General features: G+C 45.2%; 1 protein-coding gene across 1 annotated transcript in view; it reads left to right on the plus strand.

Annotated features, from left to right (window-relative positions):
* The window catches only part of LOC137562171 (kelch-like protein 24a), a 91,023-nt gene that overhangs the window by 59,644 nt on the left and 7,868 nt on the right, over positions 1 to 23,511 (plus strand). Inside the window, exon 4 of the mRNA XM_068273504.1 lies at positions 15,515 to 15,742. Coding sequence (XP_068129605.1) covers positions 15,515 to 15,742 — 228 coding nt within the window. The remainder of the gene's footprint in view (positions 1 to 15,514; positions 15,743 to 23,511) is intronic.

Raw genomic sequence — 23,511 nt, forward strand, 5'->3', positions numbered from 1 at the left:
AGCGGACTAAGTTGTCATGATAACATTCCAAACCCTAGTTGAAAAACTAGACGCAAGCCACGCGTATGCCAGAGTCACAGGCGTATAATGGCAACATCCAATCACCCCGTGCAGCCCTCGTCACATACGGCTGCCGCCGCAGTTAAGGTGACAAGATGCCAGGACCCCATTGGTGCTTACGTGTGCTGTGACAAAGGGAGCCGCCTCCAGTGCGCAATGCAGGAGGGCGGACTGGGTTGTCATGCCAACATTCCAAACACTGGTGTAGAAACAGACGCCTGACTACAGACCTTGCATATGCCAGTGTTACAGAATTATATAATAGCGTACATAGTATAGCATCTATTGGCAACAATCTAGCAATATATCCAGCCCCACATGTCCAGACACTTGCCATAGAAATACAGCATGTGCAACTGAAATGGAAGTGGCACATAGTGGGTGTGCAGCGGGAGAGGGGGAAAAAAAGGGGGGGGGGAGGTGACCAAAGGTCCCGTTTCCCATATAACAGTATAGAAGACATTAGGGGGTGAAATGGATGTAAAGATACATAGTAACCTTAATGGAACAACACAGTCTAGCTGACTCTTATCCAAAAGCCAAATGTACATATGTACTGTACATAATGTCGGGCACAAAAATGTTCAATGCCGACTAGAGAAAACATGCTAAATTAAAATCCTCATTCAGGCCCTTAGGGGCAATAGTTTCCAAACGAAATATCCATTCAGATTCGATCTGTGTCAATTTGCGATCGAAATTGCCCCCCCTCCTATCCTTCTTCCAACATTGGATTCCCCAAAAGGAGATATTAAAACGGCAACCACTGTGGTACTCATTCATATGTTTCGCGATCGGGGTACTACTCTTATGTGTAATATTACCCACATGTTCGAGCACCCTTTCTTTGAATTGTCTCGTAGTTTTTCCTATATACCAGAGGTTGCACGGACATCTGGCTCCATACACAGTGCCCCGTGTCTCGCAGTTAATGAAGGATTTAATTTCAAAACTTCTGCCACTGTGTGGTGCTGTAAACTTCTTTATAGTGGATATATATTTGCAGGCCTTGCACCGGCCGCATCTAAAAGACCCAACAGGTTTAGGGGGTAACCAGGTATTAATTGGTGTAGAGATATTAGAGAAGGTGCTCTGTACAAGCATGTCCCGCAGGTTAGCTGACCTTCTATATGTGATTGCTGGAAGGGGGGGGTAGATGTTTAATGAGGTCCTTGTCCTTTTGTAAAATGGGCCAATAGTGTTTGATGATATCAAAAACAGCATGGGAATGTTCGGTGAAGGTACCGATCAATCTAGGTGTATTGACCTGTTGCCCGGCCCTGCGGTTGTCTGGGCAGGCCTGGTACGTAGTTCTCTTTTTATCAATCAGTGTCTCCAGCCTCGGTGTATGTAAGGCCCTACGATACGCAGTGTCAATCACCTGTTCGGGAAAACCGCGTTGGCGAAAACGATTATATAATAATTTACATTCCCTGTCAAAGGCAACCTCAGTTGAACAATTCCTCCTGGCCCGCAGGAACTGACCCACCGGTATACTGCGGCGTAGAGAACTGGGGTGGGAACTTTCCCACCTCAGCAATGAGTTGGTCGAGGTGGGTTTCCGGTAAATTTCTGTTTCAATATGGCCACTGTCATTGATAGTAATCTTAAGATCAAGAAAATTGATCGTATTCTGATGGATTTCGTGGGTAAACTTCATCCCTATTTGATTGACATTAAGGATGCTTACAAAGTCTTGAAAAACTGAGACAGGCCCCTCCCACAGTATTAGAATGTCGTCAATAAATCTGCCCCAATATAGAATATGGGACGTGAAGAATGACATATCGTCTGTGAAAACAATACGATCCTCCCACCAACCCAGGAACAGATTTGCATAGGACGGTGCGCACGCCGTTCCCATCGCACTGCCCCTGAGCTGGTGGTACAGGCGCCCTCCAAACATAAATACATTGTGTGTCAGGATAAATTCTAACAGCCCGAGAAGAAGTTTGTTATGTTCGTATAGATGTTGTCCCCTTGTATGTAAGAAGTTGACGGCATCTAGACCCAAACGATGGTCAATGCTGCTGTAAAGGGCTTCAACATCGAGGCTGGCCAGGCATGTGTCTGGGGGCACCTCCATATCCTGTAACCTAAGTAACACGTCTTTAGTGTCCTTCAGGTAGGATGGAAGTGCTTCCACAAATGGTCTCAGAAATTTATCCACATATTGGCTGACCGTGTCAGCCAATATGTGGATAAATTTCTGAGACCATTTGTGGAAGCACTTCCATCCTACCTGAAGGACACTAAAGACGTGTTACTTAGGTTACAGGATATGGAGGTGCCCCCAGACACATGCCTGGCCAGCCTCGATGTTGAAGCCCTTTACAGCAGCATTGACCATCGTTTGGGTCTAGATGCCGTCAACTTCTTACATACAAGGGGACAACATCTATACGAACATAACAAACTTCTTCTCGGGCTGTTAGAATTTATCCTGACACACAATGTATTTATGTTTGGAGGGCGCCTGTACCACCAGCTCAGGGGCAGTGCGATGGGAACGGCGTGCGCACCGTCCTATGCAAATCTGTTCCTGGGTTGGTGGGAGGATCGTATTGTTTTCACAGACGATATGTCATTCTTCACGTCCCATATTCTATATTGGGGCAGATTTATTGACGACATTCTAATACTGTGGGAGGGGCCTGTCTCAGTTTTTCAAGACTTTGTAAGCATCCTTAATGTCAATCAAATAGGGATGAAGTTTACCCACGAAATCCATCAGAATACGATCAATTTTCTTGATCTTAAGATTACTATCAATGACAGTGGCCATATTGAAACAGAAATTTACCGGAAACCCACCTCGACCAACTCATTGCTGAGGTGGGAAAGTTCCCACCCCAGTTCTCTACGCCGCAGTATACCGGTGGGTCAGTTCCTGCGGGCCAGGAGGAATTGTTCAACTGAGGTTGCCTTTGACAGGGAATGTAAATTATTATATAATCGTTTTCGCCAACGCGGTTTTCCCGAACAGGTGATTGACACTGCGTATTGTAGGGCCTTACATACACCGAGGCCGGAGACACTGATTGATAAAAAGAGAACTACGTACCAGGCCTGCCCAGACAACCGCAGGGCCGGGCAACAGGTCAATACACCTAGATTGATCGGTACCTTCACCGAACATTCCCATGCTGTTTTTGATATCATCAAACACTATTGGCCCATTTTACAAAAGGACAAGGACCTCATTAAACATCTACCCCCCCCTTCCAGCAATCACATATAGAAGGTCAGCTAACCTGCGGGACATGCTTGTACAGAGCACCTTCTCTAATATCTCTACACCAATTAATACCTGGTTACCCCCTAAACCTGTTGGTTCTTTTAGATGCGGCCGGTGCAAGGCCTGCAAATATATATCCACTATAAAGAAGTTTACAGCACCACACAGTGGCAGAAGTTTTGAAATTAAATCCTTCATTAACTGCGAGACACGGGGCATTGTGTATGGAGCCAGATGTCCGTGCAACCTCTGGTATATAGGAAAAACTACGAGACAATTCAAAGAAAGGGTGCTCGAACATGTGGGTAATATTACACATAAGAGTAGTACCCCGATCGCGAAACATATGAATGAGTACCACAGTGGTTGCCGTTTTAATATCTCCTTTTGGGGAATCCAATGTTGGAAGAAGGATAGGAGGGGGGGCAATTTCGATCGCAAATTGACACAGATCGAATCTGAATGGATATTTCGTTTGGAAACTATTGCCCCTAAGGGCCTGAATGAGGATTTTAATTTAGCATGTTTTCTCTAGTCGGCATTGAACATTTTTGTGCCCGACATTATGTACAGTACATATGTACATTTGGCTTTTGGATAAGAGTCAGCTAGACTGTGTTGTTCCATTAAGGTTACTATGTATCTTTACATCCATTTCACCCCCTAATGTCTTCTATACTGTTATATGGGAAACGGGACCTTTGGTCACCTCCCCCCCCCTCCCCCCTTTTTTTTCCCCCTCTCCCGCTGCACACCCACTATGTGCCACTTCCATTTCAGTTGCACATGCTGTATTTCTATGGCAAGTGTCTGGACATGTGGGGCTGGATATATTGCAAGATTGTTGCCAATAGATGCTATACTATGTACGCTATTATATAATTCTGTAACACTGGCATATGCAAGGTCTGTAGTCAGGCGTCTGTTTCTACACCAGTGTTTGGAATGTTGGCATGACAACCCAGTCCGCCCTCCTGCATTGCGCACTGGAGGCGGCTCCCTTTGTCACAGCACACGTAAGCACCAATGGGGTCCTGGCATCTTGTCACCTTAACTGCGGCGGCAGCCGTATGTGACGAGGGCTGCACGGGGTGATTGGATGTTGCCATTATACGCCTGTGACTCTGGCATACGCGTGGCTTGCGTCTAGTTTTTCAACTAGGGTTTGGAATGTTATCATGACAACTTAGTCCGCTCCCGTGTACTGATCACTGGAGGCGGCTCCCTTCGTTACAGCGCACGTAAGCGCCAATGGGATCCGGGCATTCTGTTACCCTGACGACGGCGGCAGCATATGTGACGAGGGCTATGACCACGGTCAGTTGCCATGCCAACACCCGACGCCGTACGTGCGCGCTAGGCGGAAGTGGGCGTGGCTTACATCTGTCACATCGCCGGCGCCCACTTCAGACTGCACTCCTGCATCGGGGGACGATCGGGGGGATCAGACTGCGAGCTGACCACTGCATGCCCATCCACAATGGCGGGCGCCATCAGGTATTGCAGGGGTCTCTTTTGCGGGGGTCCCAGTGCTACATCGTAGCTTTGATTGGGTGACACGCCCCCATTACAAGGGAGGTGCTCATTTCCTGTTTCACCATATTTATACAGGTGCCTGACTAGGCAACTTCAGCTTTGACCTAAGCTTTGAGGGTTGATAATGATGGGGGGCTTTGTGTAGACATTTTACTCACCATGTTGTAAATATTGTATATATTGTATAGCACCTTCTGATGAAGCCCTGTTAGAGGGCGAAATATGGACATATAAAGGCTTTTTAATTGTACAGCACCTTACACTGGGGGTACTTTGCTCTCCACGATCCACCCTCTGTATATCGACACAGGAGAGGCAGGCTGCACCACTGTGCTCCACCTGGACCAGTACTGTCTGGTCCTAGGTGGTTCTACAACCCCTGACCTCCTCTGTCTGGGCATATCGCACTGCATATCTGTGGGATAGCTACACCCCACCCTGCTTCACTGTGTGTGTGGGGGGGGGGGATCAGCCAGGACCCCCACAGATTTTGCATGTGCTATCCCTATCTAGGGAATGTACCAGTGACACGCATCCTCACAATTGGATGCGTGTTCTATAACCAAGCGGTTAATATACTTGAGGTATACCTCTACCTCTTTTATACCTATAGGGCGAGTCTGTTTCAGACAAATTGTGTGTTCTCAGTTTCCCTGGTATTTTTCCATTTCGGCCTAGTGTTTGTGGTTCTAACACACTATGGGATCTGACTCAGGTCTGAGTGCTCCCATGTAAATGTTCGCAACAGCAGACAACTTGCAACCGACAGGAAAGTCCTATATATACCAAAAGCGCTCCACAGCGCCGCCCCAGCCAATCCGGAGCTTAGCTGGAGTCAGCTGATCGGCCTGATCAGCTGACTCCCCTTCTATTAGCATAAAGGACCTGTCACCTGGCGCGCACGCGTAGGTCTCCATCTGTGCACTAGAAGGACCAGGCAAACCAGCATCCCGTTGCTGCGTGGCAGAAGCCGCCGGCTGGGACGCGGAGATAGCCGCCATGCCGCTTGCCCATGCGGCGGCATCTCCGCTATTCATTACACCTAGGAAACAAAATTTACACAAACACATCAAACATGCCTTTGCATTTGCTCAAAGAAATATTGAAAAAGCTGCAGTAAGTACAAAGACTTACTATACAACAAGAGGAGAGAGAGGAGAGGAGACCGGCACTGCAATCGACTTATTTATTCCATGCTGTAAAAGGTGCATACAAAGAGTCATATACTCAGTGCAAAATAGTAAACATACCAGGTGGATGAAGCAATGTGGGTGACGGTGGGTGCTGGGCACTGTGGGCCTGACGGCCGTTTCGCTCAGACGTGCGCTTCAACGGAGGCTCTAGTGCGGGCTGGGCGCTAGCCGGGGATTAAATACATACCGGGGTCAGCATTCGGCGTGTCCACGCCGATAGAAACCGCCCACTTCCTCCTGCAGTCTCCAATCCCATGCTGGAATGCATCTGCACTCCAGCTGGGACTTCCTGGAGAGCGGCACCACCCCTCTACGGTTGCCTGAGCAGTCCACAATTATTAGGTGGCTGCTGAATGCTATTGCATATAAACGGCAATCCGAGAGCGGATGTGCGCCATCTTGTGGCCAATGTTGAGAAGGCAGTGCAAATAAGAAAATTGGATAAAGCATGATCCAACATACGGTGATTAAGGGCAGGAATCTGCCTATGTGACACTGAACTCATACGTGAATACCATATTATAGCAGCTTAGTGACTAAAGTGTAAGAATAACGTTATCAGGTGCACGTAAACAGTTAAATATATTGCAAACTGTGTACTCATTAATGGCGTATCAAGTGGAGGTAGTGGCTAAAAATGACAGCGGCAAGCTGCGCTTACTATGATAAAAAGTTGGGAGAGGTAGAATGAGAGAGGGAACTCCTGGACAAAGGGACAATATAAATATTATCATGAATACTGGTACAGTGGCACTATGTTAAAAACACAAGAGGATAAACCAGCACAAAAAAAACCAATAAGTATCCACATTGGAGACATAGCCCATTAGCCTTCAGTGTTCCTGTATACTGAGTTCGGTCCACCAACTCCTGGTAATGGAGTATAACGGCTTCTATTTCCTTGACCGTTTCGGCATGTTTCTTTCCAGATCGATCTAAGACAGTGTCCTGGGGTCCTGCCGCATGCTCTAGGAAGGCCATTTTCCACCTCTTAACGAATTCCTCGTCCTCTTGATGTTCAGATGGTTCAACGTGCCGTCTGAAACCTCTTGCTGTTATCTGGTCGTCCTTATATTGTTGTAGTGCCATTACAATCCAGAATACTTTTGTCTCCCTCTCGCTCGATCTCTCCAAACTGGTCTCTGCAACCCTAGCACCCACCGTTTATTGGATAGTGACGATGATGGAGAGCTCTAAAAGAAGCTCTTGACGTCTTTCCTGCCAGTTGCTACTGCAGCCGCTCCCGATTCATCTCCACTGTCCGAACTTACAGTATCAGATTCTGAGTGGATGTCGCAGTCTTAAGCAGCACTCATAGACATGCTGCGTGCTCTAACCTATTGATGTAGTTAGGAAGTTGTAGCGAAAGCAGGTGTGCAGAAGGTGTGCAGGTTGGCACTGCAGCAGGTGTACAATCTTGACGAGGAATTCGTTAAGAGGTGGAAAATGGCCTTCCTAGAGCATGCGGCAGGACCCCAGGACACTGTCTTAGATCGATCTGGAAAGAAACATGCCAAAACGGTCAAGGAAATTAGAAGCCGTTATACTCCATTACCAGGAGTTGGTGGACCGAACTCAGTATACAGGAACACTGAAGGCTAATGGGCTATGTCTCCAATGTGGATACTTATTGGGTTTTTTTGTGCTTGTTTATCCTCTTGTGTTTTTAACATAGTGCCACTGTACCAGTATTCATAATAATATTTATATTGTCCCTTTGTCCAGGAGTTCCCTCTCTCATTCTACCTCTCCCAACTTTTTATCATAGTAAGCGCAGCTTGCCGCTGTCCTTATTTTTAGCCACTACCTCCACTTGATACGCCATTAATGAGTACACAGTTTGCAATATATTTAACTGTTTACGTGCACCTGATAACGTTATTCTTACACTTTAGTCACTAAGCTGCTATAATATGGTATTCACGTATGAGTTCAGTGTCACATAGGCAGATTCCTGCCCTTAATCACCAGATGTTGGATCATGCTTTATCCAATTTTCTTATTTGCACTGCCTTCTCAACATTGGCCACAAGATGGCGCACATCCGCTCTCGGATTGCCGTTTATATGCAATAGCATTCAGCAGCCACCTAATAAGTGTGGACTGCTCAGGCAACCGTAGAGGGGTGGTGCCGCCCTCCAGGAAGTCCCAGCTGGAGTGCAGATGCATTCCAGCATGGGATTGGAGACTGCAGGAGGAAGTGGGCGGTTTCTATCGGCGTGGACACGCCGAATGCTGACCCCGGTATGTATTTAATCCCCAGCCAGCGCCCAGCCCGCACTCCGTTGAAGCGCACGTCTGCGCGAAACAGCCGTCAGGCCCACAGTGCCCAGCACCCACTGTCACCCACATTGCTTCATCCACCTGGTATGTTTACTATTTTGCACTGAGTATGTGACTCTTTGTATGCACCTTTTACAGCATGGAATAAATAAGTTGATTGCAGTGCCGGTCTCCTCTCCTCTCTCTCCTCTTGTTGTACAGCATTACGATTTCCTATACCAGAGCACGCAATTGCAACCATGCTGTTTGAAGCATAGTGGTCCTGCCAGCTCCCCACTCAAGATTGTACACCTGCTGCAGTGCCAACCTGCACACCTTCTTTCGCTACAAAGACTTACTATGACTTGAAAACCACTCAAAGGGAGTATCAGGTTGAGGACAAAGTTTATCTTTACAACTTTGCCAAGGATCAAGTAAAGGAAAGAAAGTTCTTACCTTATGGAAAGGTCCCTATATAATTACTGACAAATGATCATGTGTGGTTTATAAGGTTCACATCCCAAAGGGGGATGACTTTGTTGGAAAATGGGTGCACATTAACCAATTATGTGTTTGTCATCCTAGCTCACAGCTTTGGAGAATAGAGCAAGTCAAGAGCTCAGTGGTAAGAGATCTGGAAGTTTTGGTTAAGGATGGAAATAGAGATTAGTATTGTATATAGAGATGTATATTATGCTGTCTGTCTACTTCCTCTACCTTCCAACTATCCTTATCTTGCCTATGAACAAAGACCTGCTCTGTTAAGGAAACTTATCCCAATCCGAGGAGATATGACAATGCTGTAATGTTGTCCCACAGTAGCTAATATGTATACTTGATGGTGTATTTTTATACATTATAGGCTCAAAGATTGCTCACAATTGCTCTAAACCCACAGCCGAACTCTGGTCCCCTACCTCTCGTGTCCATACCTCTCCCTCTAGATTGTAAGCCTTTGGGCAGGGTCCTCACTCCTTTTGTGTCCTACCTGATCATGCACCTCTATTACTGTGCACCCATGCTATGCATTTGAGTGAACCTAACTTGCCTAACTCCATGCTCCCATCCAGTGACTGACTAAGCATTACCTTGTACTCATACTGTGCTGTGTGATCTGGTTTTCTTGTATTCCTGTATTGTCATATTGCTGTTTGTCACCCCTAAATATTGTCTGTAACCTAAACTAATGTCCAGCGCTGCGTAATATGTTGGCGCTTTATAAATACAACAAATAAATAAATAATAATAAATAAGATGTCACCCAAGATGATTGCCATCATCTATGCTTTCTTGATCTTGGGGAAAGAGTTCCATGCCGAGCCGATTGTCATACCAGGTCCGTCGTCCGGGATCATGCTACAGGATACGGCGGAGTTCATCATGACTAACAAGAGGATCCTATCCCAGAAGGTCTATATGAGCCTAGATCCGCGATCTCATTGAAAGACAAGTTAACGTATCCCAGATCTGATCACCGGAGATTCAAACTTGGTATCAACTAGACAACTACACATCGGATATTCACAAGAGCGGGTTACTCAAATCCTGGAACAAGCCCGGAAAACTTTGACCAGAGAACCCTTGGCATTTATTATGGGAGTCGCTATACCACTATAGATTGATCCTATAAAAATGGAAATTTGTTTTCTGTTGTCAGGTCCAGTGGTTAATAGAAACCATCTATTTCAAATGAAGAAAATCCACAACGTATGTACATGGAGAGACAATATTCATGTTAAAATTCAAACCCCTGACGTTGTAGCATACCAATCTTGGAGACCAGACTGGCTATCTGTTCCTATTCTGGACAATTGTGCAACTTTTCGGGATAACTTTCAATGTGAAGGTGACCCGTTTAATTACGTTGCAACTAATGCTTTATACGGACTTGAATTTGAGAAACCTGGATCAGAGAAATGCCAAGTGACTCTCTAAAATTGAAGAGAAAGATTGGGTAAATGCAGTTTTAATAAAAGGCAAATGGCTTGTTTGTACTAGATTGCCAGACCTGACTGTTTTTGTTTTCTAATGACCACATTATGACGAAAGTTATTGCTTTACCTTCCCATCATTAAAGTACCCCCTAATTCCAGTATTATGATTGGGAATCACACTCTGTATCCTGTAAACATTGAAGACATTGAAGAAGTGGAAAGCATTGATGCATTTCAGAACCAGGAAATTGCCATCAGTCGGATTTTAAATTCTTGTTGGACAATATGCCCAGCCATACTGTCCGTATGGTTATTAAAAAGCATAATGTTACTATGGATACGCCACAATACTCAACGACTGATGATGAAATAATATCTCCCTCTTTCTGGCCATGGGGGGAGAATGTTATATATGGAGCATTTTTATCAGTTATCGTGGGGTGGTTAACTGTAATCCCCATCTTGTCAGTCCGTTGGATGAAGTTCACTAAAAAGACTCTAGATAAAGTGTGGCTTAAATCTCGTTGGCAGAGTTTACATGATATTTATAGTGAAGAAAGACTTTGAAAACCCTTGTAGCTTTTCTGAAATGTTCCCGATATGGCAAAGATTTCAGAAAAGAAGGGGGATGTCAGGTTTTCAATTATTGAAAATTAATAAAGATTCATAGATTGAATAAAAAAAAAAATGTCCTTTAACCCATTCGCGTTCCGTCATTTTCACTTGAGAAATGTTCACCTCCCATTCATTAGCCTATAACTTTATCACTACTTATCACAATGAACTGATCTATATCTTGTTTTTTCCGCCACCAATTAGGCTTTCTTTGGGGGGTACATTTTGCTAAGAGACACTTTACTGTAAATGCATTTTAACAGGAAGAATAAAAAAAAAACGGAAAAAATCATTATTTCTCAGTTTTCAGCCATTATAGTTTTAAAATAATACATGCCTCCATAATTAAAACTCGCGTATTGTATTTGCCCATATGTCCCGGTTATTACACCGTTAAAATGATGTCCCTATCACAATGTATGGCGACAATATTTTATTTGGAAATAAAAGTGCATTTTTTCCGTTTTGCATCTATCACTATTTACAAGTTTAAAATAAAAAAAAATATAGAAATATTTCATCTTCACATTGATATTTAAAAAGTTTAGACCCTTAGGTAAATATTTACTTGTTTTTTGTTTTATATAAAAAAAAAAAAAAAAAATTACAATAAACATTTTATTTGGGTATTTTTGGGAGGGTGGGATGTAAACTATAGTTTTATAATGTAATTGTGTGTTTTTTTAAATTTTTTTTTTTTTTACTTTTAGTTGTAGTTTTACTTTTTGGCCACAAGATGGCGGCCATGAGTTTGTTTACATGACGTCACTCTAAGCGTAACACACGCTTAGAGTGATGCAGGGGGGAGGCAATGGCCAGAAAAAGCACAGCTTCCGAGAGAAGCTGTCGCTTTTTCAGCGGGGGAGAGGAATCAGTGATCGGGCACCATAGCCCGATACACTGATTCCTTGGCTACCGAGTGCGTGTGCACGCGCGCGATTGGCCTCAGGAGCAGGCATGGTTCCTGGATGTAGTTTCTACGTCCAGGAACCAAAATAGGTGAAATATAAAACCTTATAGGATTGCATGGTTTATTATAGATATTAGCAAGTGTTTCCTCCATTTAGATTATATATGCATGTTTGATTTATCATATGGATTGCAAAAAATAGATCTCTTATTTTACTTTTTTATAAAAAAAAATTTAAGCTGAGTAGTGAAATTCCGAGACAATGACAGACTGCTGACAAAATGCTGATCCAGGTATACGTGACTATTCTTAATCTTTAGGCAAATCTTAAGTTTACTCTGCTTTGGACAATATTTAAGCTCCAGGGTCTCTATTTGCCGTCCAAAGGTTAGAAGTGGAGACCTCTTGAAGTTAGAATAAAGGGATGTATGAAAATATTCGTTTATTAGGTACATTTCATTGTTCATAGTGGTTCTCACATATCATTTAGTAGAATAAACAGTATGTTCATATTCTTGTGTGATATATGAAATATACTTAAATATCATATGTCAGTTTATACTCTATACCAAATGTAGAATATAATTCTGAGATTTTCTACAGAGCTGCAATGTTTTAGTTTTAATGTTTAACTCCTAGGCCAGACACCCAAGAACCATAATTTACTGAGTTGACAAACCATGAGTTAACCAAACTTTGGAAAATTCCAGCTAAGTTTTGTAAAAGCTTAGCAGATGATCAATTTCATCTAGTCTGTCAAATGATATGCTTGTTAGATTAGGAGTTCAGTTTACTCTCAGAATGCAGGACGAGAGTGCCCCTGCTGGACAACTACACATCCAGAAAAAGTTTGATTTATCTTGGTTAAATTGATATTCAAATGAGCTAGTGAATTTTCACCTTTTTTAGTCACACCTCAATTCTTGATTGGATCTTGGTTAACCTGGGGGGTTGAGCTTTAAAGGGGAACTGAAGAGGTATGCGGAGGCTGCCATATATATTTTACTTTTAATCCATTCCAGTTGCCTGGCAGTCCTGCTGGTCTATTTCTCTGCAGTAGTATCTGAATAACACCAGAAACAAGCATGCAGCTAGTCTTTTCAGATCTGGCATTAATTTCAGAAACGCCTGATCTGCTGCATGCTTGTTCAGGGGCTATGGCTAATAGTATTAGAGGACGAGGATCAGCAGGGGGGCCTGGCAACTGGCATTGCTTAGATGGAAATAAATATGGCAGCCTCCATATCCCTCTCATTTCAGTTGTCCTTAAGTTAGAGGGTATACGTAATGAGTGCATTGGACACTCGACACACTCTCTAAAGAACACACACACTCTGGAAAGAAGACACTCATCCTCTGAATGGAAAGGACTCCCAGACTCTCACGCCCTACAAGATTTTAGGCCACTCCCAGATCGGGTTAGCAGTGCAGGCCTGGCAAGATTCCTTATTCCATATTATTTGTAATTTATACATTTTAATTATATCAAAGCCAACTAAGTTAGGGGCTTGGATTTTAGTGATTCTATACCTTGTATAGAATACCCTGAACATGCGACCATCCTGGAATTGCAACTAGGAATATCAGTGTTTTGATTTGGGTTCATTTTCCTCTATTTTATTTATTTATTTATTCCAAGCTTATAACTTGATAGGGAGATAAAGATTGGTTGATATAAAAGTTCCATTTACAGATCAGGTCATAATTTAATATCTTTTCCTTTGTTTTAAAATCAGATTCTTTTTATAAAATGTTTATGGCCCAGTAAACTTTTTTTTTTTATAAATTGATGTTTTTAGACCAGCTAGATCTGCTCCCATATTTTTCCCTTGTTAGATTGTGCATTACAATCAAGTCTTGCAAGTAAGATATAATGTCTGCCATCTTGTGGTTACACAGCCTATTATGAGTGTTTGATTTTATTGGATAATATCTGTGGTCACCTTTGCTCTGTCTGAAGTGTAGAGTCAGCTTATACCAAGAAGTACTTTGTGGTTATTAATATCTGGTGGTTATTGTTTGATTCCTTTGATTTTGTAATCTGACAATTTGTGTATTTAATTATTTTAAAAGTAGTTGTCCTGACTTTTCACTCTTTGTAGTGTGAGAAACTCTCTATAAGAACTTAAGGTTGGGCATTTAATATAGTAAGACTCCTCCCATTATTGTTGTAGGAGGCCTTAGCTTTTGATTTTATACATCCGGTTATAGTTTATATGGCCGTATCGTATAAACGCCTGACAGTCAGGCTTGTCGGGGAGAATTGCAGGAGGTTTGGGGGAGCCAGTGCTGGATTGCCTGCTGCTACAGGGATGGGGGAAGCCTCATTAGGACCCTGAGGCTTCCCCCTCCCAAGGTAAGTACCCCCCAGGGGAGTTTTTTTGTTTTGTTTTGTCTCTTGACAAATGTGATTGGCTCTTTGGGAATGAATCATGAAAATGATCTCTGTGTATTTTTGAAATGATGAATTATGATCTAATAATGTTTTTTGTTTTTTTTTAAGCTGGTCATACACAAGTTGTGGCCAGCAGATGGATCCCTCTCAGATTATTCTCTAATAAATGAGGGATGCATCTGATCAAATCTCTCCACATACTACATACATTTTTAATAGATGTGATTCCATAAGGGGCCCCTTGTCCACCGTTGGTACCATAGCTTACAAGCACCTGGCAAGTACATGAGAACAGCTGACAGCTGGTGAATTCACTGCCTTCCGCTGCCCAACCCACCCTCCCTTCCTTATTCCTAGTACTATTAACCCCATGTATGCCTAACACTAACTTGCCTCATATCTATATGTAGTATCAATTCCCCCTCCCCACCCACATTTTTTATTTTTTTATTTATTGATTGATTTATTTTTTCCTTTATAGTCTGCCATAACTGCACTGCAGCTGATCACCAGAGCCCATCGATTACATGTCTGTCAATATCCGGAGTTGAACTACATAATTGTCAAACAGCATCACCTACATCCAGAGTTTGGCTATTTAATAACCGAAAACCCGGTGCTGATTTCACCCCTGGACTTTTAACCCCAGTGCCCAGTTTACTCCATCAGCACCACCGCATCCACAAATTACATTGTCCATGACTGGGCCTCAAGGCCAAATATGTTCTGACTTCCCTTTCTTGTGCAGCAGCAGCCCTTCTTCCATGTGTATCATCCATGTATAGCAGCACCTTTCTTTCATGAACAACTCCCTTGGGCATCCGTTTCCTTCATGTGTTGCTCCTCATTTTCAGCCTCCTTTTTCATATGTAGCAACCCCTCCATGTCCAGGTGCCCCTTGGCCTGCAGCTGCCCAAGGCCAGGCTTTTGTGGCCTTCCAGAAATCCAGTCCTGCTGAGATCGGAGGTTGGATATACAATAGCCAAAGCTCTGTATCGATTCCCAATCTGCATCAGTACCTCAAATTTGGCTGTGTAACTGCTGAGTCCCATGGCCCAACTTCAGCAGCACCGCCATAGCTGCAAATTACATTAGTTTATGGCAGTGTCTAACTTAAAGGGTTATGTACCCAAATTAACAGATCCACCCTACTAGGCACTGTGAGCATAATTCCCAGAGTTCCCATATCCCCACTTGGAGAACTGCTGGAGTGATGTCATGTTTCCTGCCACCCCACCAGCATCACATGACTGGACACGGTATGGGGATGGACACTACAGGGTCACTATAACACAGGCAATACACACCCACTGAATCACAGGTACAGCCATGATCCAGAGATGTGCTGATCTCTATTCTGTGTCTCTGCAGGGTTGTCCTGGCTTCTGTCAGCCCCTATTTCCGAGCCATGTTCACCAGCTGTATGGTAGAGTCTCAGCAAGGAGAAGTTTCTCTCCTAGATGTCTCCACTTCCATCATAGAGACCATCCTGCACTTCATATACACGGGTGAGGCTGCCATCACTTTGGACAATGTTGAGGATCTGTTTACTGTATCCAGCCGCCTGCAGATTACAGCCATGCAGGAGCAATGCAGCAGGTGAGTCACTGATGTGTAACACAGGGGGAGATAAATTCACACAGGAAGGGGGGAATCTGTACAAATATCCTTCTCAACCAGCTGGGAATTGCTCTAAATATAGAAACTAAACATTTTCCATAATTCCTAACTCCTTTGAAGCCCCGGTCGAATTTTAAAAGGCACATTTTGCTTGACAAAGGGGTCCTACGTGGCTCCGAAACAATAGCTATATGTTTTGTACATGGAACCAATAAGGATTCACCTTGGATGTGCCAAATCTTTTTCATTGAACATTTTACTGACCGTGAATACGTTATACGTTAGATTCAGGCCAATCCTCAGCAAACCGTCTGCCTGGCTGTTCTGCTAATCCTCTAAAACTTTTAGCAAACTGAATTCTGACCCGATTCGCTGCATGCTTGTTTCAGTTGTGTTATTCAGATGCTACTGCAGCCAAAGAGATCAGGACAACCAGGTGACTGGTATTGTTCAAAAGTAAATAAATATTGCTGCCTCTGTATACCTCACGGTTTAGGTTCTCTTTTAACCTCCCTGGCGGTAAGCCCGAGCTGAGCTTGGGCTATGCCGCGCAGGAGGATTTCTCAGGCTCTGTTTGGGCGATTCTCCTCATTCAAAGTGCTGTGCGCGCAACCAGCACTTTGCTAGCCGCGCACACAGCTCGATCGCCGCCGCTCTGCGGCGATCGCCCGCACGCAGCGGCTGAAGAGGGCCCCCCCGCCAGAGCCCTGCGCTGCCCGGACTAATGAGTTCCGGGCAGCGCTATGGGCTGGATCGAGTGCGCCTGATGTCAGGACGTCGGCTGACGTCCATGACGTCATGCCGATCGTCGCCATGGCGACAGGAGAAGCCAAACAGGGGAACGCGTTTGTATACGCGCTCCGCTGTTTGCTATTGATGCCGGCGACAATCGCACTAGAGGGCCACATGCGCCCTCTAGTGGTGTTTCATGTAGCTACCACTCTGGTAGCTTTACATGAAACAATAAAAAAATTTTTTAAAAAAAAGGAATTTTGCTCATTTGGAAAAAATAAATTAACCGCCAGGGAGGTTAAAGGCACAGGCTTGACTAAAGTCAGTAATGACCGCCTCAGCCGACATTCGGGCCTGTTTAGAGACTCTCAACCCACAAGCGATCCACCTGATGGATCAACTAAACTCCCGCATTAGACAATCCCATTGTGTACCCTGCCCAGCGATGTCACCCAATGCCAACATCCATCAAAGGTGTGTACGCACCTGTGACTGATTCACCTACTCTAGATGTGCCATCACATGAAAGCGCACACAAAGGCGTATTGCGGAGTACCCCTTTACAATTTAGCTTGGCTCAAAAAAAAGTAGTGTTTGTATCAGAATCCAGGCTCTTTCTATATTAAGTGACTGTTTACATGTTACAGTATGTTTATTCTTCTGCTGGAGAGAAGGGCCATAAAACCACAACTTCTCAACCACCCTGGCTCCTCCATGTAAAGATTGCCGCACATTCTTTGACATCAGGCTCCCTTCCATGCTTTAGCGCTGTCTGCCTCATGCCGAATGCATCGGGTCCCAGCTTAATGTAATCAAACCTGGACCCGGTTTTCACGGAAGAGCCGTGAGAAAAGAGATCACAATCGGTTCGCTGCACCAATTGTGGTTGACGTGGCAGATCAAAAATCTTATGTCTAGGTACAGCAGGGTGTGTGCCTAGGGTCTCTGGCTTTCATAGCTGCTAGAGGAACCCTTTTCATGAAGCCCCTTCTGTCTCTGACACTGTCCCAAGGTTTGTTTAATTGGCAAGGAACAAAGGGTTTCTTTTCACAGGCAGATCACAGTTAAAGGAGAACTGTAGTGAGGGGTATATGGAGGCTGCCATATTTATTTCCTTTTAAGCAATACCAGTTGCCTGGCAGCTGTAACGATCAGTGTAACACAGAGAGGGTCTGATCATTGGTGATCTGCAGTATCACCAAGAATACAGATATATATACCCGATTATTGATCTGCAGTATCACCGATAATTAGATATATCACTAACCTCTGGACACCGGAGAGATATGAGTGTTTTGGTGCAACAGTAAATACTTTGAGAGCAATACCTGGAGAACAGGTATCAGAGCAGTAGGCTATACTGCAAAAGAGAACATGTGCCTTCCAGTAACCTGAGAATCTCCCGAAGGGAGGAGCCAGACCAGGAGATGGAAGGACCAGAGCGTTAGTGACACCAATAGGAGAGTGTCACTAATGATCTGTGAACTATCTCTAAGGTAGGGAGATAGCTCTTGAGGTCGGGCAAGCCAGGTCGGCAACACACTTACAGATAAGTACAAAGACAGGAGACAGATTCAGTAATCCTAAGACATGCAGAGTTTGGCAACAGAATATCAGATATAGCGAAGTACCAAATCAGTAATCAGAAGATAAACAATGCCTAGTCTTGGTGTGCGCTCCGTGATCATCAACACCCTGGAACTAGTCTGAAGTATAACAGAATGATAATACAATTCCCTAGTCTGGGTGTGAGGTCCGTGATCATCAACACCCTGGAACTAGTCTGAATATAACAACTGGTAACACAGAATCTAACAAAAGGTCTGAGTGCTTCCACGTAGTGATCGCAACGGCAGACAACCAGTGAATGACCAGCATCCAGTATATATAGCACAGCGCTCTCCAGCGCCTCCCCTAAGTGCTGGACCAATGGGAACTGGTTGAATCGTCAGCTGACCGGCTTGGTCAGCTGACTCCCTTCTGGCTGTCATAAAAGTTCTGCCTCTCAGAGCACGCAAGCGTCCTTCTGAACCTGTGTGGACTATCAGTCTCAGCCACACCAGCCATGTGTTGTGTACCACCCACCGCCCTGGACGCGGAACCAGCCGCACCGCTATCGGGGCATGCGGCGGTTGCTCCGCGTTCCGCCACAATGGTAGATGTAGGCCTACGCGTGCAAACCGCCGCGTTGGACGCGGAATCAGCTGCCTTGTTCTGAACACACGCGGCGGCTTTTCCGTGTTTTCACACATCAGCCCTGCTGATCTATTTGGCTGAATCACACCAGAAACAAGCATGCAGGTAATCTTGCCATATCTGTCAAAATTGTCAGAAAAACCTGATCTGCTGCATGCTTGTTCAGTGTCTATGGCTGAAAGTATTAGAGGCAGAGGGTCAGCAGGATAGCCAGGTAACTGGTATTGCTTAAATGGAACTAAATATGGCAGCCTCCATACACCTCTCTACAGTTCTCCTTTTAAGTGTGAACCTGCCATGTGAAAAGGATACCATTTGGTGAGCCCAGCAAACTGAGCCTTCCACACAGCAGGGCTTAGACACAGCAGAGCCGTATAACCAGCCTTAGAAATACATGGAGTATATGATTTTTAGCCTGTTTAAGGAATACCGTGCCCAGGACGATTATGGGAGTTGTATCATTGGATTTGTGGTACTTTGATGGACATTTTGATACCAGTCTTGGGGGGCCAGGGGTAAGCCACGGCAAACTATTAAACCTCTTAGAAACAACAACATATGGCAGCCAAGTTTGATGTTATGAGCTGTCATATTCTGAGGAATATGAATCTGTGACTGTTATGTGTGTGCGGGAAGCATAAGCTGAGATATGGAAAATGTCATATTTGGTGGGCACAAGAAACCCACCCAGGTTAACCACACCCTGTCCAGCAGGGGAGGACTGGCCAGGGGGGAAGGGGGGAGATTTCCCCCCAGGCTGCTTCTCATTTAAGGATTTAGGGCTGGCTGATCCACCAACCGCTTCATAATTATTATCCAATCGGATGAAAATCTGTGCCACCACAAACAGGGGCAAATCCAGGATTTCCAGGGGGGGGGGGGTTTCCTGATAGCGGCATGTGGGCGTGGCCAAAACATGGTGTGGGTGGAGCCAAATACGAGCAGTTTCTAAGCAAAATTGCACTCCCCCCAGTATAGATTAGATAGGTATATGTCCCCCAGTATAGGTTAGATAGGTATATGCCCCAGTATAGATTAGATAGGTATATGTCCCCAGTATAGATTAGATAGGTATATGTCCCCAGTATACATTAGATAGGTCTATGTCCCCAGTATACATTAGATAGGTCTATGTCCCCAGTATAGCTTAGATAGGAATATGGCCCCAGTATAGGTTAGATAGGTATATGCCCTCAGTATAGGTTAGATAGGTATATGCCCTCAGTATAGGTTAGATAGGTATATGCCCTCAGTATATCTTACATAGGTATATGCCCCAGTATAGTTTAGATAGGTATATGCCCCCGTATAGATTAGATAGGTATATGCCCCCAGGTCTCCTATGTTAGAGGCAGAGTCCTCAACCAGTACTCTATCCAGCCACTGTATAGAGCTTCCCCCCCCCCCCCCCCCCCAGATACTGGGATAATGACTTGCTGAATGTGTGATAAAATGCTAAAAGCTTTAAGCCTGAAGGATCAGAGACAGGGTCAGTAAGCGTAAGGGAATGTATGTACAGTATGTGTTTGACATACATACATTCTGTGATTCCATTCCTGACTGTCTGACCCCTGTCCCTGCAGGCTTCTTCCAGCATTTAGCATGTAATCACACAAGTACAGTATGTTGGGGACCATGAGACCCTCTCAGCTACAGTGATTCCACCCCCCCCCCCCTCCCCCCAACAACAGTAATGCTCTAAGTAACAGTAATCCCCTAACTTCCCCCCCCAGTAACACTCCTGCCCCCACCATAAACACAAAGTGAGTCAGTGCAAATATCTTAACTCCTTACCAGCAGTGAAGGAGTTAATGAAGAAAGCTGAGCTGAAGAGAGGTGAATGAATCTCCGGAGGAGGAGGAAAGGACACAACAGAGCGGCTCACAGGAATGCCTGGCATGTGAGCAGAGTATCTGTCCCGTTCTGGCTGGCTGCTTCATACACTGTATTCAAGCCACCCGCGCTAGGCAGCATGTGACAGCTACTCCATGCTACGGCAATGAGAGAAGAGGCAGCATCTGTATAGGGGGGCGGAAGAGGAAAGAGAGACACTCGGGGAGACATGGGAGTCGGCTCTCCACCAATCAGGCCCCTGTATTCTCGTGCCAGTCCGATCATCAACACTCCAAGCCCCAGCGTGATCTATTCCAGCCAGGCCTGACTCAAACTTCCCGGGGCTCCTGTGACCTCATTCCTGCACATGTAAGCTGCGTGCCACACGTAATGACGTGCGCTGGCACCGCACTTTCGGCAGACTCTCAGGCAGAGAGAGGAGATAACAAAACAATACCCCCACCAAGCTACGCCCCTGGCTCGGGGGAGGGTTCCAGACACCCGGAACAACCTCTTCCGTGCGCCACTGACAAGCATGCCCATATAACAATTTGACTTATTTTGGGTGGAAAGTAGTTGAATGTATCGATGTGCCGATATGGTCATGAGGTGCGATAATGACAAACTATGAATGCCATGGAAACCCCAGCCGTTGTCCCTCAAAATGTATTATGTGCCCCACGGTGCCTGTGCATTTATACTTTACCTGTCATGCTGTCCCTTGAGTATCCTTGCTGCATTGGCGATACACATGACTACCGGTATATAGCACTTGGGGCGCGTGTGACGTCATTTGGGCTGGGGTTGCTGTGAAACCGGGCCTCTAGTTTGTGTTTTCCCTCCAGGCCAAAAGGTCCCAGTCCTCCCCTGCAGTCCAGCCCCTGGGCTGAACCTGAGACCCCATTCAAAAAATGTGGGTCATTCAAAAGAACTTGCCAGGGACTCCTCCCTTAGTCCTCCCCTGTGTACCATCACCTGATCCAGCCAGCCAGAGGACCACGTGGCTGGTGGGCATTTGCCTGAACTGAAACAAAGGACATTTTCCATGTGCTCAGATTTCCCAGAAAGGACATATGTTCACCTGGCTTAATTATCTGTTTATTTCTTCCCTTATTTTTACTTTCATACTGCGCTATTGTTGTCTCTCTAATTGTTGATTTGAATGATTTTCTGTATATATTATTTATATTGCATTTATGATTAAAAAACAACTTCTAAAGTCCTTTATTTGTTCAGCTACCCCTACTATTGAGCCGCACAAACCTAATTCTAGCTAGTCGCTACTACTGTTGATAGCTAGATAAAATAGTGTGTTTAACCGTTTTATTTGCAGGTATTAATATCAGTGCAGTTAGGTCTCCTACCCTTCTGTAGGAGTGGTGGTAGTTCTACCTTTAAAATAGTGTGTAATTTATATTACTGTAACTCACAAGCTCCCTTCTAGTCTGTCTGCTGCCAAAATCCCAGCGGTTTCTGTGCACCGATTGCAACCACAGATTGCATGGTCTGTGCTGAAACCGATTGGAATCCATTGTGCGGTCTGGTCAATAAGGGGGCGTGTGACTCCGCTCAGCATAGTGACAGCGGTAATGCATGGAAGGGAGCCTGATCAAGCTGGAACCAGATAAGGAGAGATCCTTTTACTTGATGAGTCCAAGCTGCCCGATCACAGTATGGGAAACAGGTGGGGGGGGCACATTTGGACACACCTGGCTATCTATGGGGGGGGCAAATGGGCATACCTAGCTATCGGGGGGGGGGGGGGTCAAAGGGGTACATCTGGCTTTTTTTTTATACTGGTGAGGGGCTAATACGGGGGACATCTGGTTATTTATGGGAGGGGGAGAACAAAGGGGCAGACCTGGCTTCCAATGAGGGTGGTGGGACAAAGGGGCTTATCTGGCTTTTTATATGGTGGGGCTTTTACCCACAGTTGTATGATGCTGGGAAGTGCTGCTTGCCACTCATGTGAAAAGATGAAATGCCTGGCAGGTTTCTTGCTGTCAATCTGTTCATGTGGAGAGAGGAAGGATTAGACTAGGGAGATCAGGGAAATGCTGTATGTGAAAGTCACTGGCAGTCTAATGCCCTCCCATTTTTATATACAAGAGAAGTATGAATTTGACTACCTGGGAATACTAAAAGGGGGGGGGGGGCTCAGTGTTTCCAACCCCCCGCAAATTTACGTGTACCATGAATTTTTATGAAAATTTAGCTGCCCATGAGTTCCGTAAGGAATTCGGAAGCATCTGTAAAAGGGCGGTAGCGCAGAGAAGGGGGAGCGGTGGATACAGTGGCGGGGAAGAGGAGCTGTCTCCCCCTCAAGAACTAAGTTTTTTTGTGCACAGCTGGCATCGGGTGGGGGACTTGCCTCTGCTTAGATCCAAGTGCCTGAGGAAGTTCTGCATGCCGCTGCTCTGGTCTAGACCAGACTAGCGGCATGCAGAGCTTCGTCTCGTGCCGAAACAAGGAAGAGGCAAGTCGTTCTCTGTCCATTGCCAGCCATGCACGAAACTTAGTTCTGGAAGGGGGAGCCTCAGGTGAGGGAAAGGGAGGAAACTGCCCCCCTTCCCTGCCGAAGTGCCTGCCACTCCTCCTGCTTGGGGACACCTAAAGTCCTGGCTACTTATTCTGGGGACACCTATACACCTGGCTACCTATTCTGGGGACACCTATACACCTGGCTACCCATTTCGGGGACATCTATGCACTTGGCTACCTATTCTCTAGACCTCTATGCACTCGGCTACCTAATCCTGGGACACCTATACACTTGACTACCTATTCTGGGGACACCTATAGACCTGGCTACCTATACTGGGGGCACCTTTTTTGGAGAACTGCTTCCAGACTATCTGTATTTTTGGGGAACCACTGCCAGATTATGTGTATGTTGGAGTACCCGCTGCTACCAGGTTACATCTATTTTTGGGGAACCACTGCTATATTATCTGTATTTTGGAAGAACCTTTGCAAGAGTACATGTA

The sequence above is a fragment of the Hyperolius riggenbachi genome, chromosome 3 (genome assembly GCF_040937935.1).
Source record: "Hyperolius riggenbachi isolate aHypRig1 chromosome 3, aHypRig1.pri, whole genome shotgun sequence".
Classification (NCBI taxonomy): domain Eukaryota; kingdom Metazoa; phylum Chordata; class Amphibia; order Anura; family Hyperoliidae; genus Hyperolius; species Hyperolius riggenbachi.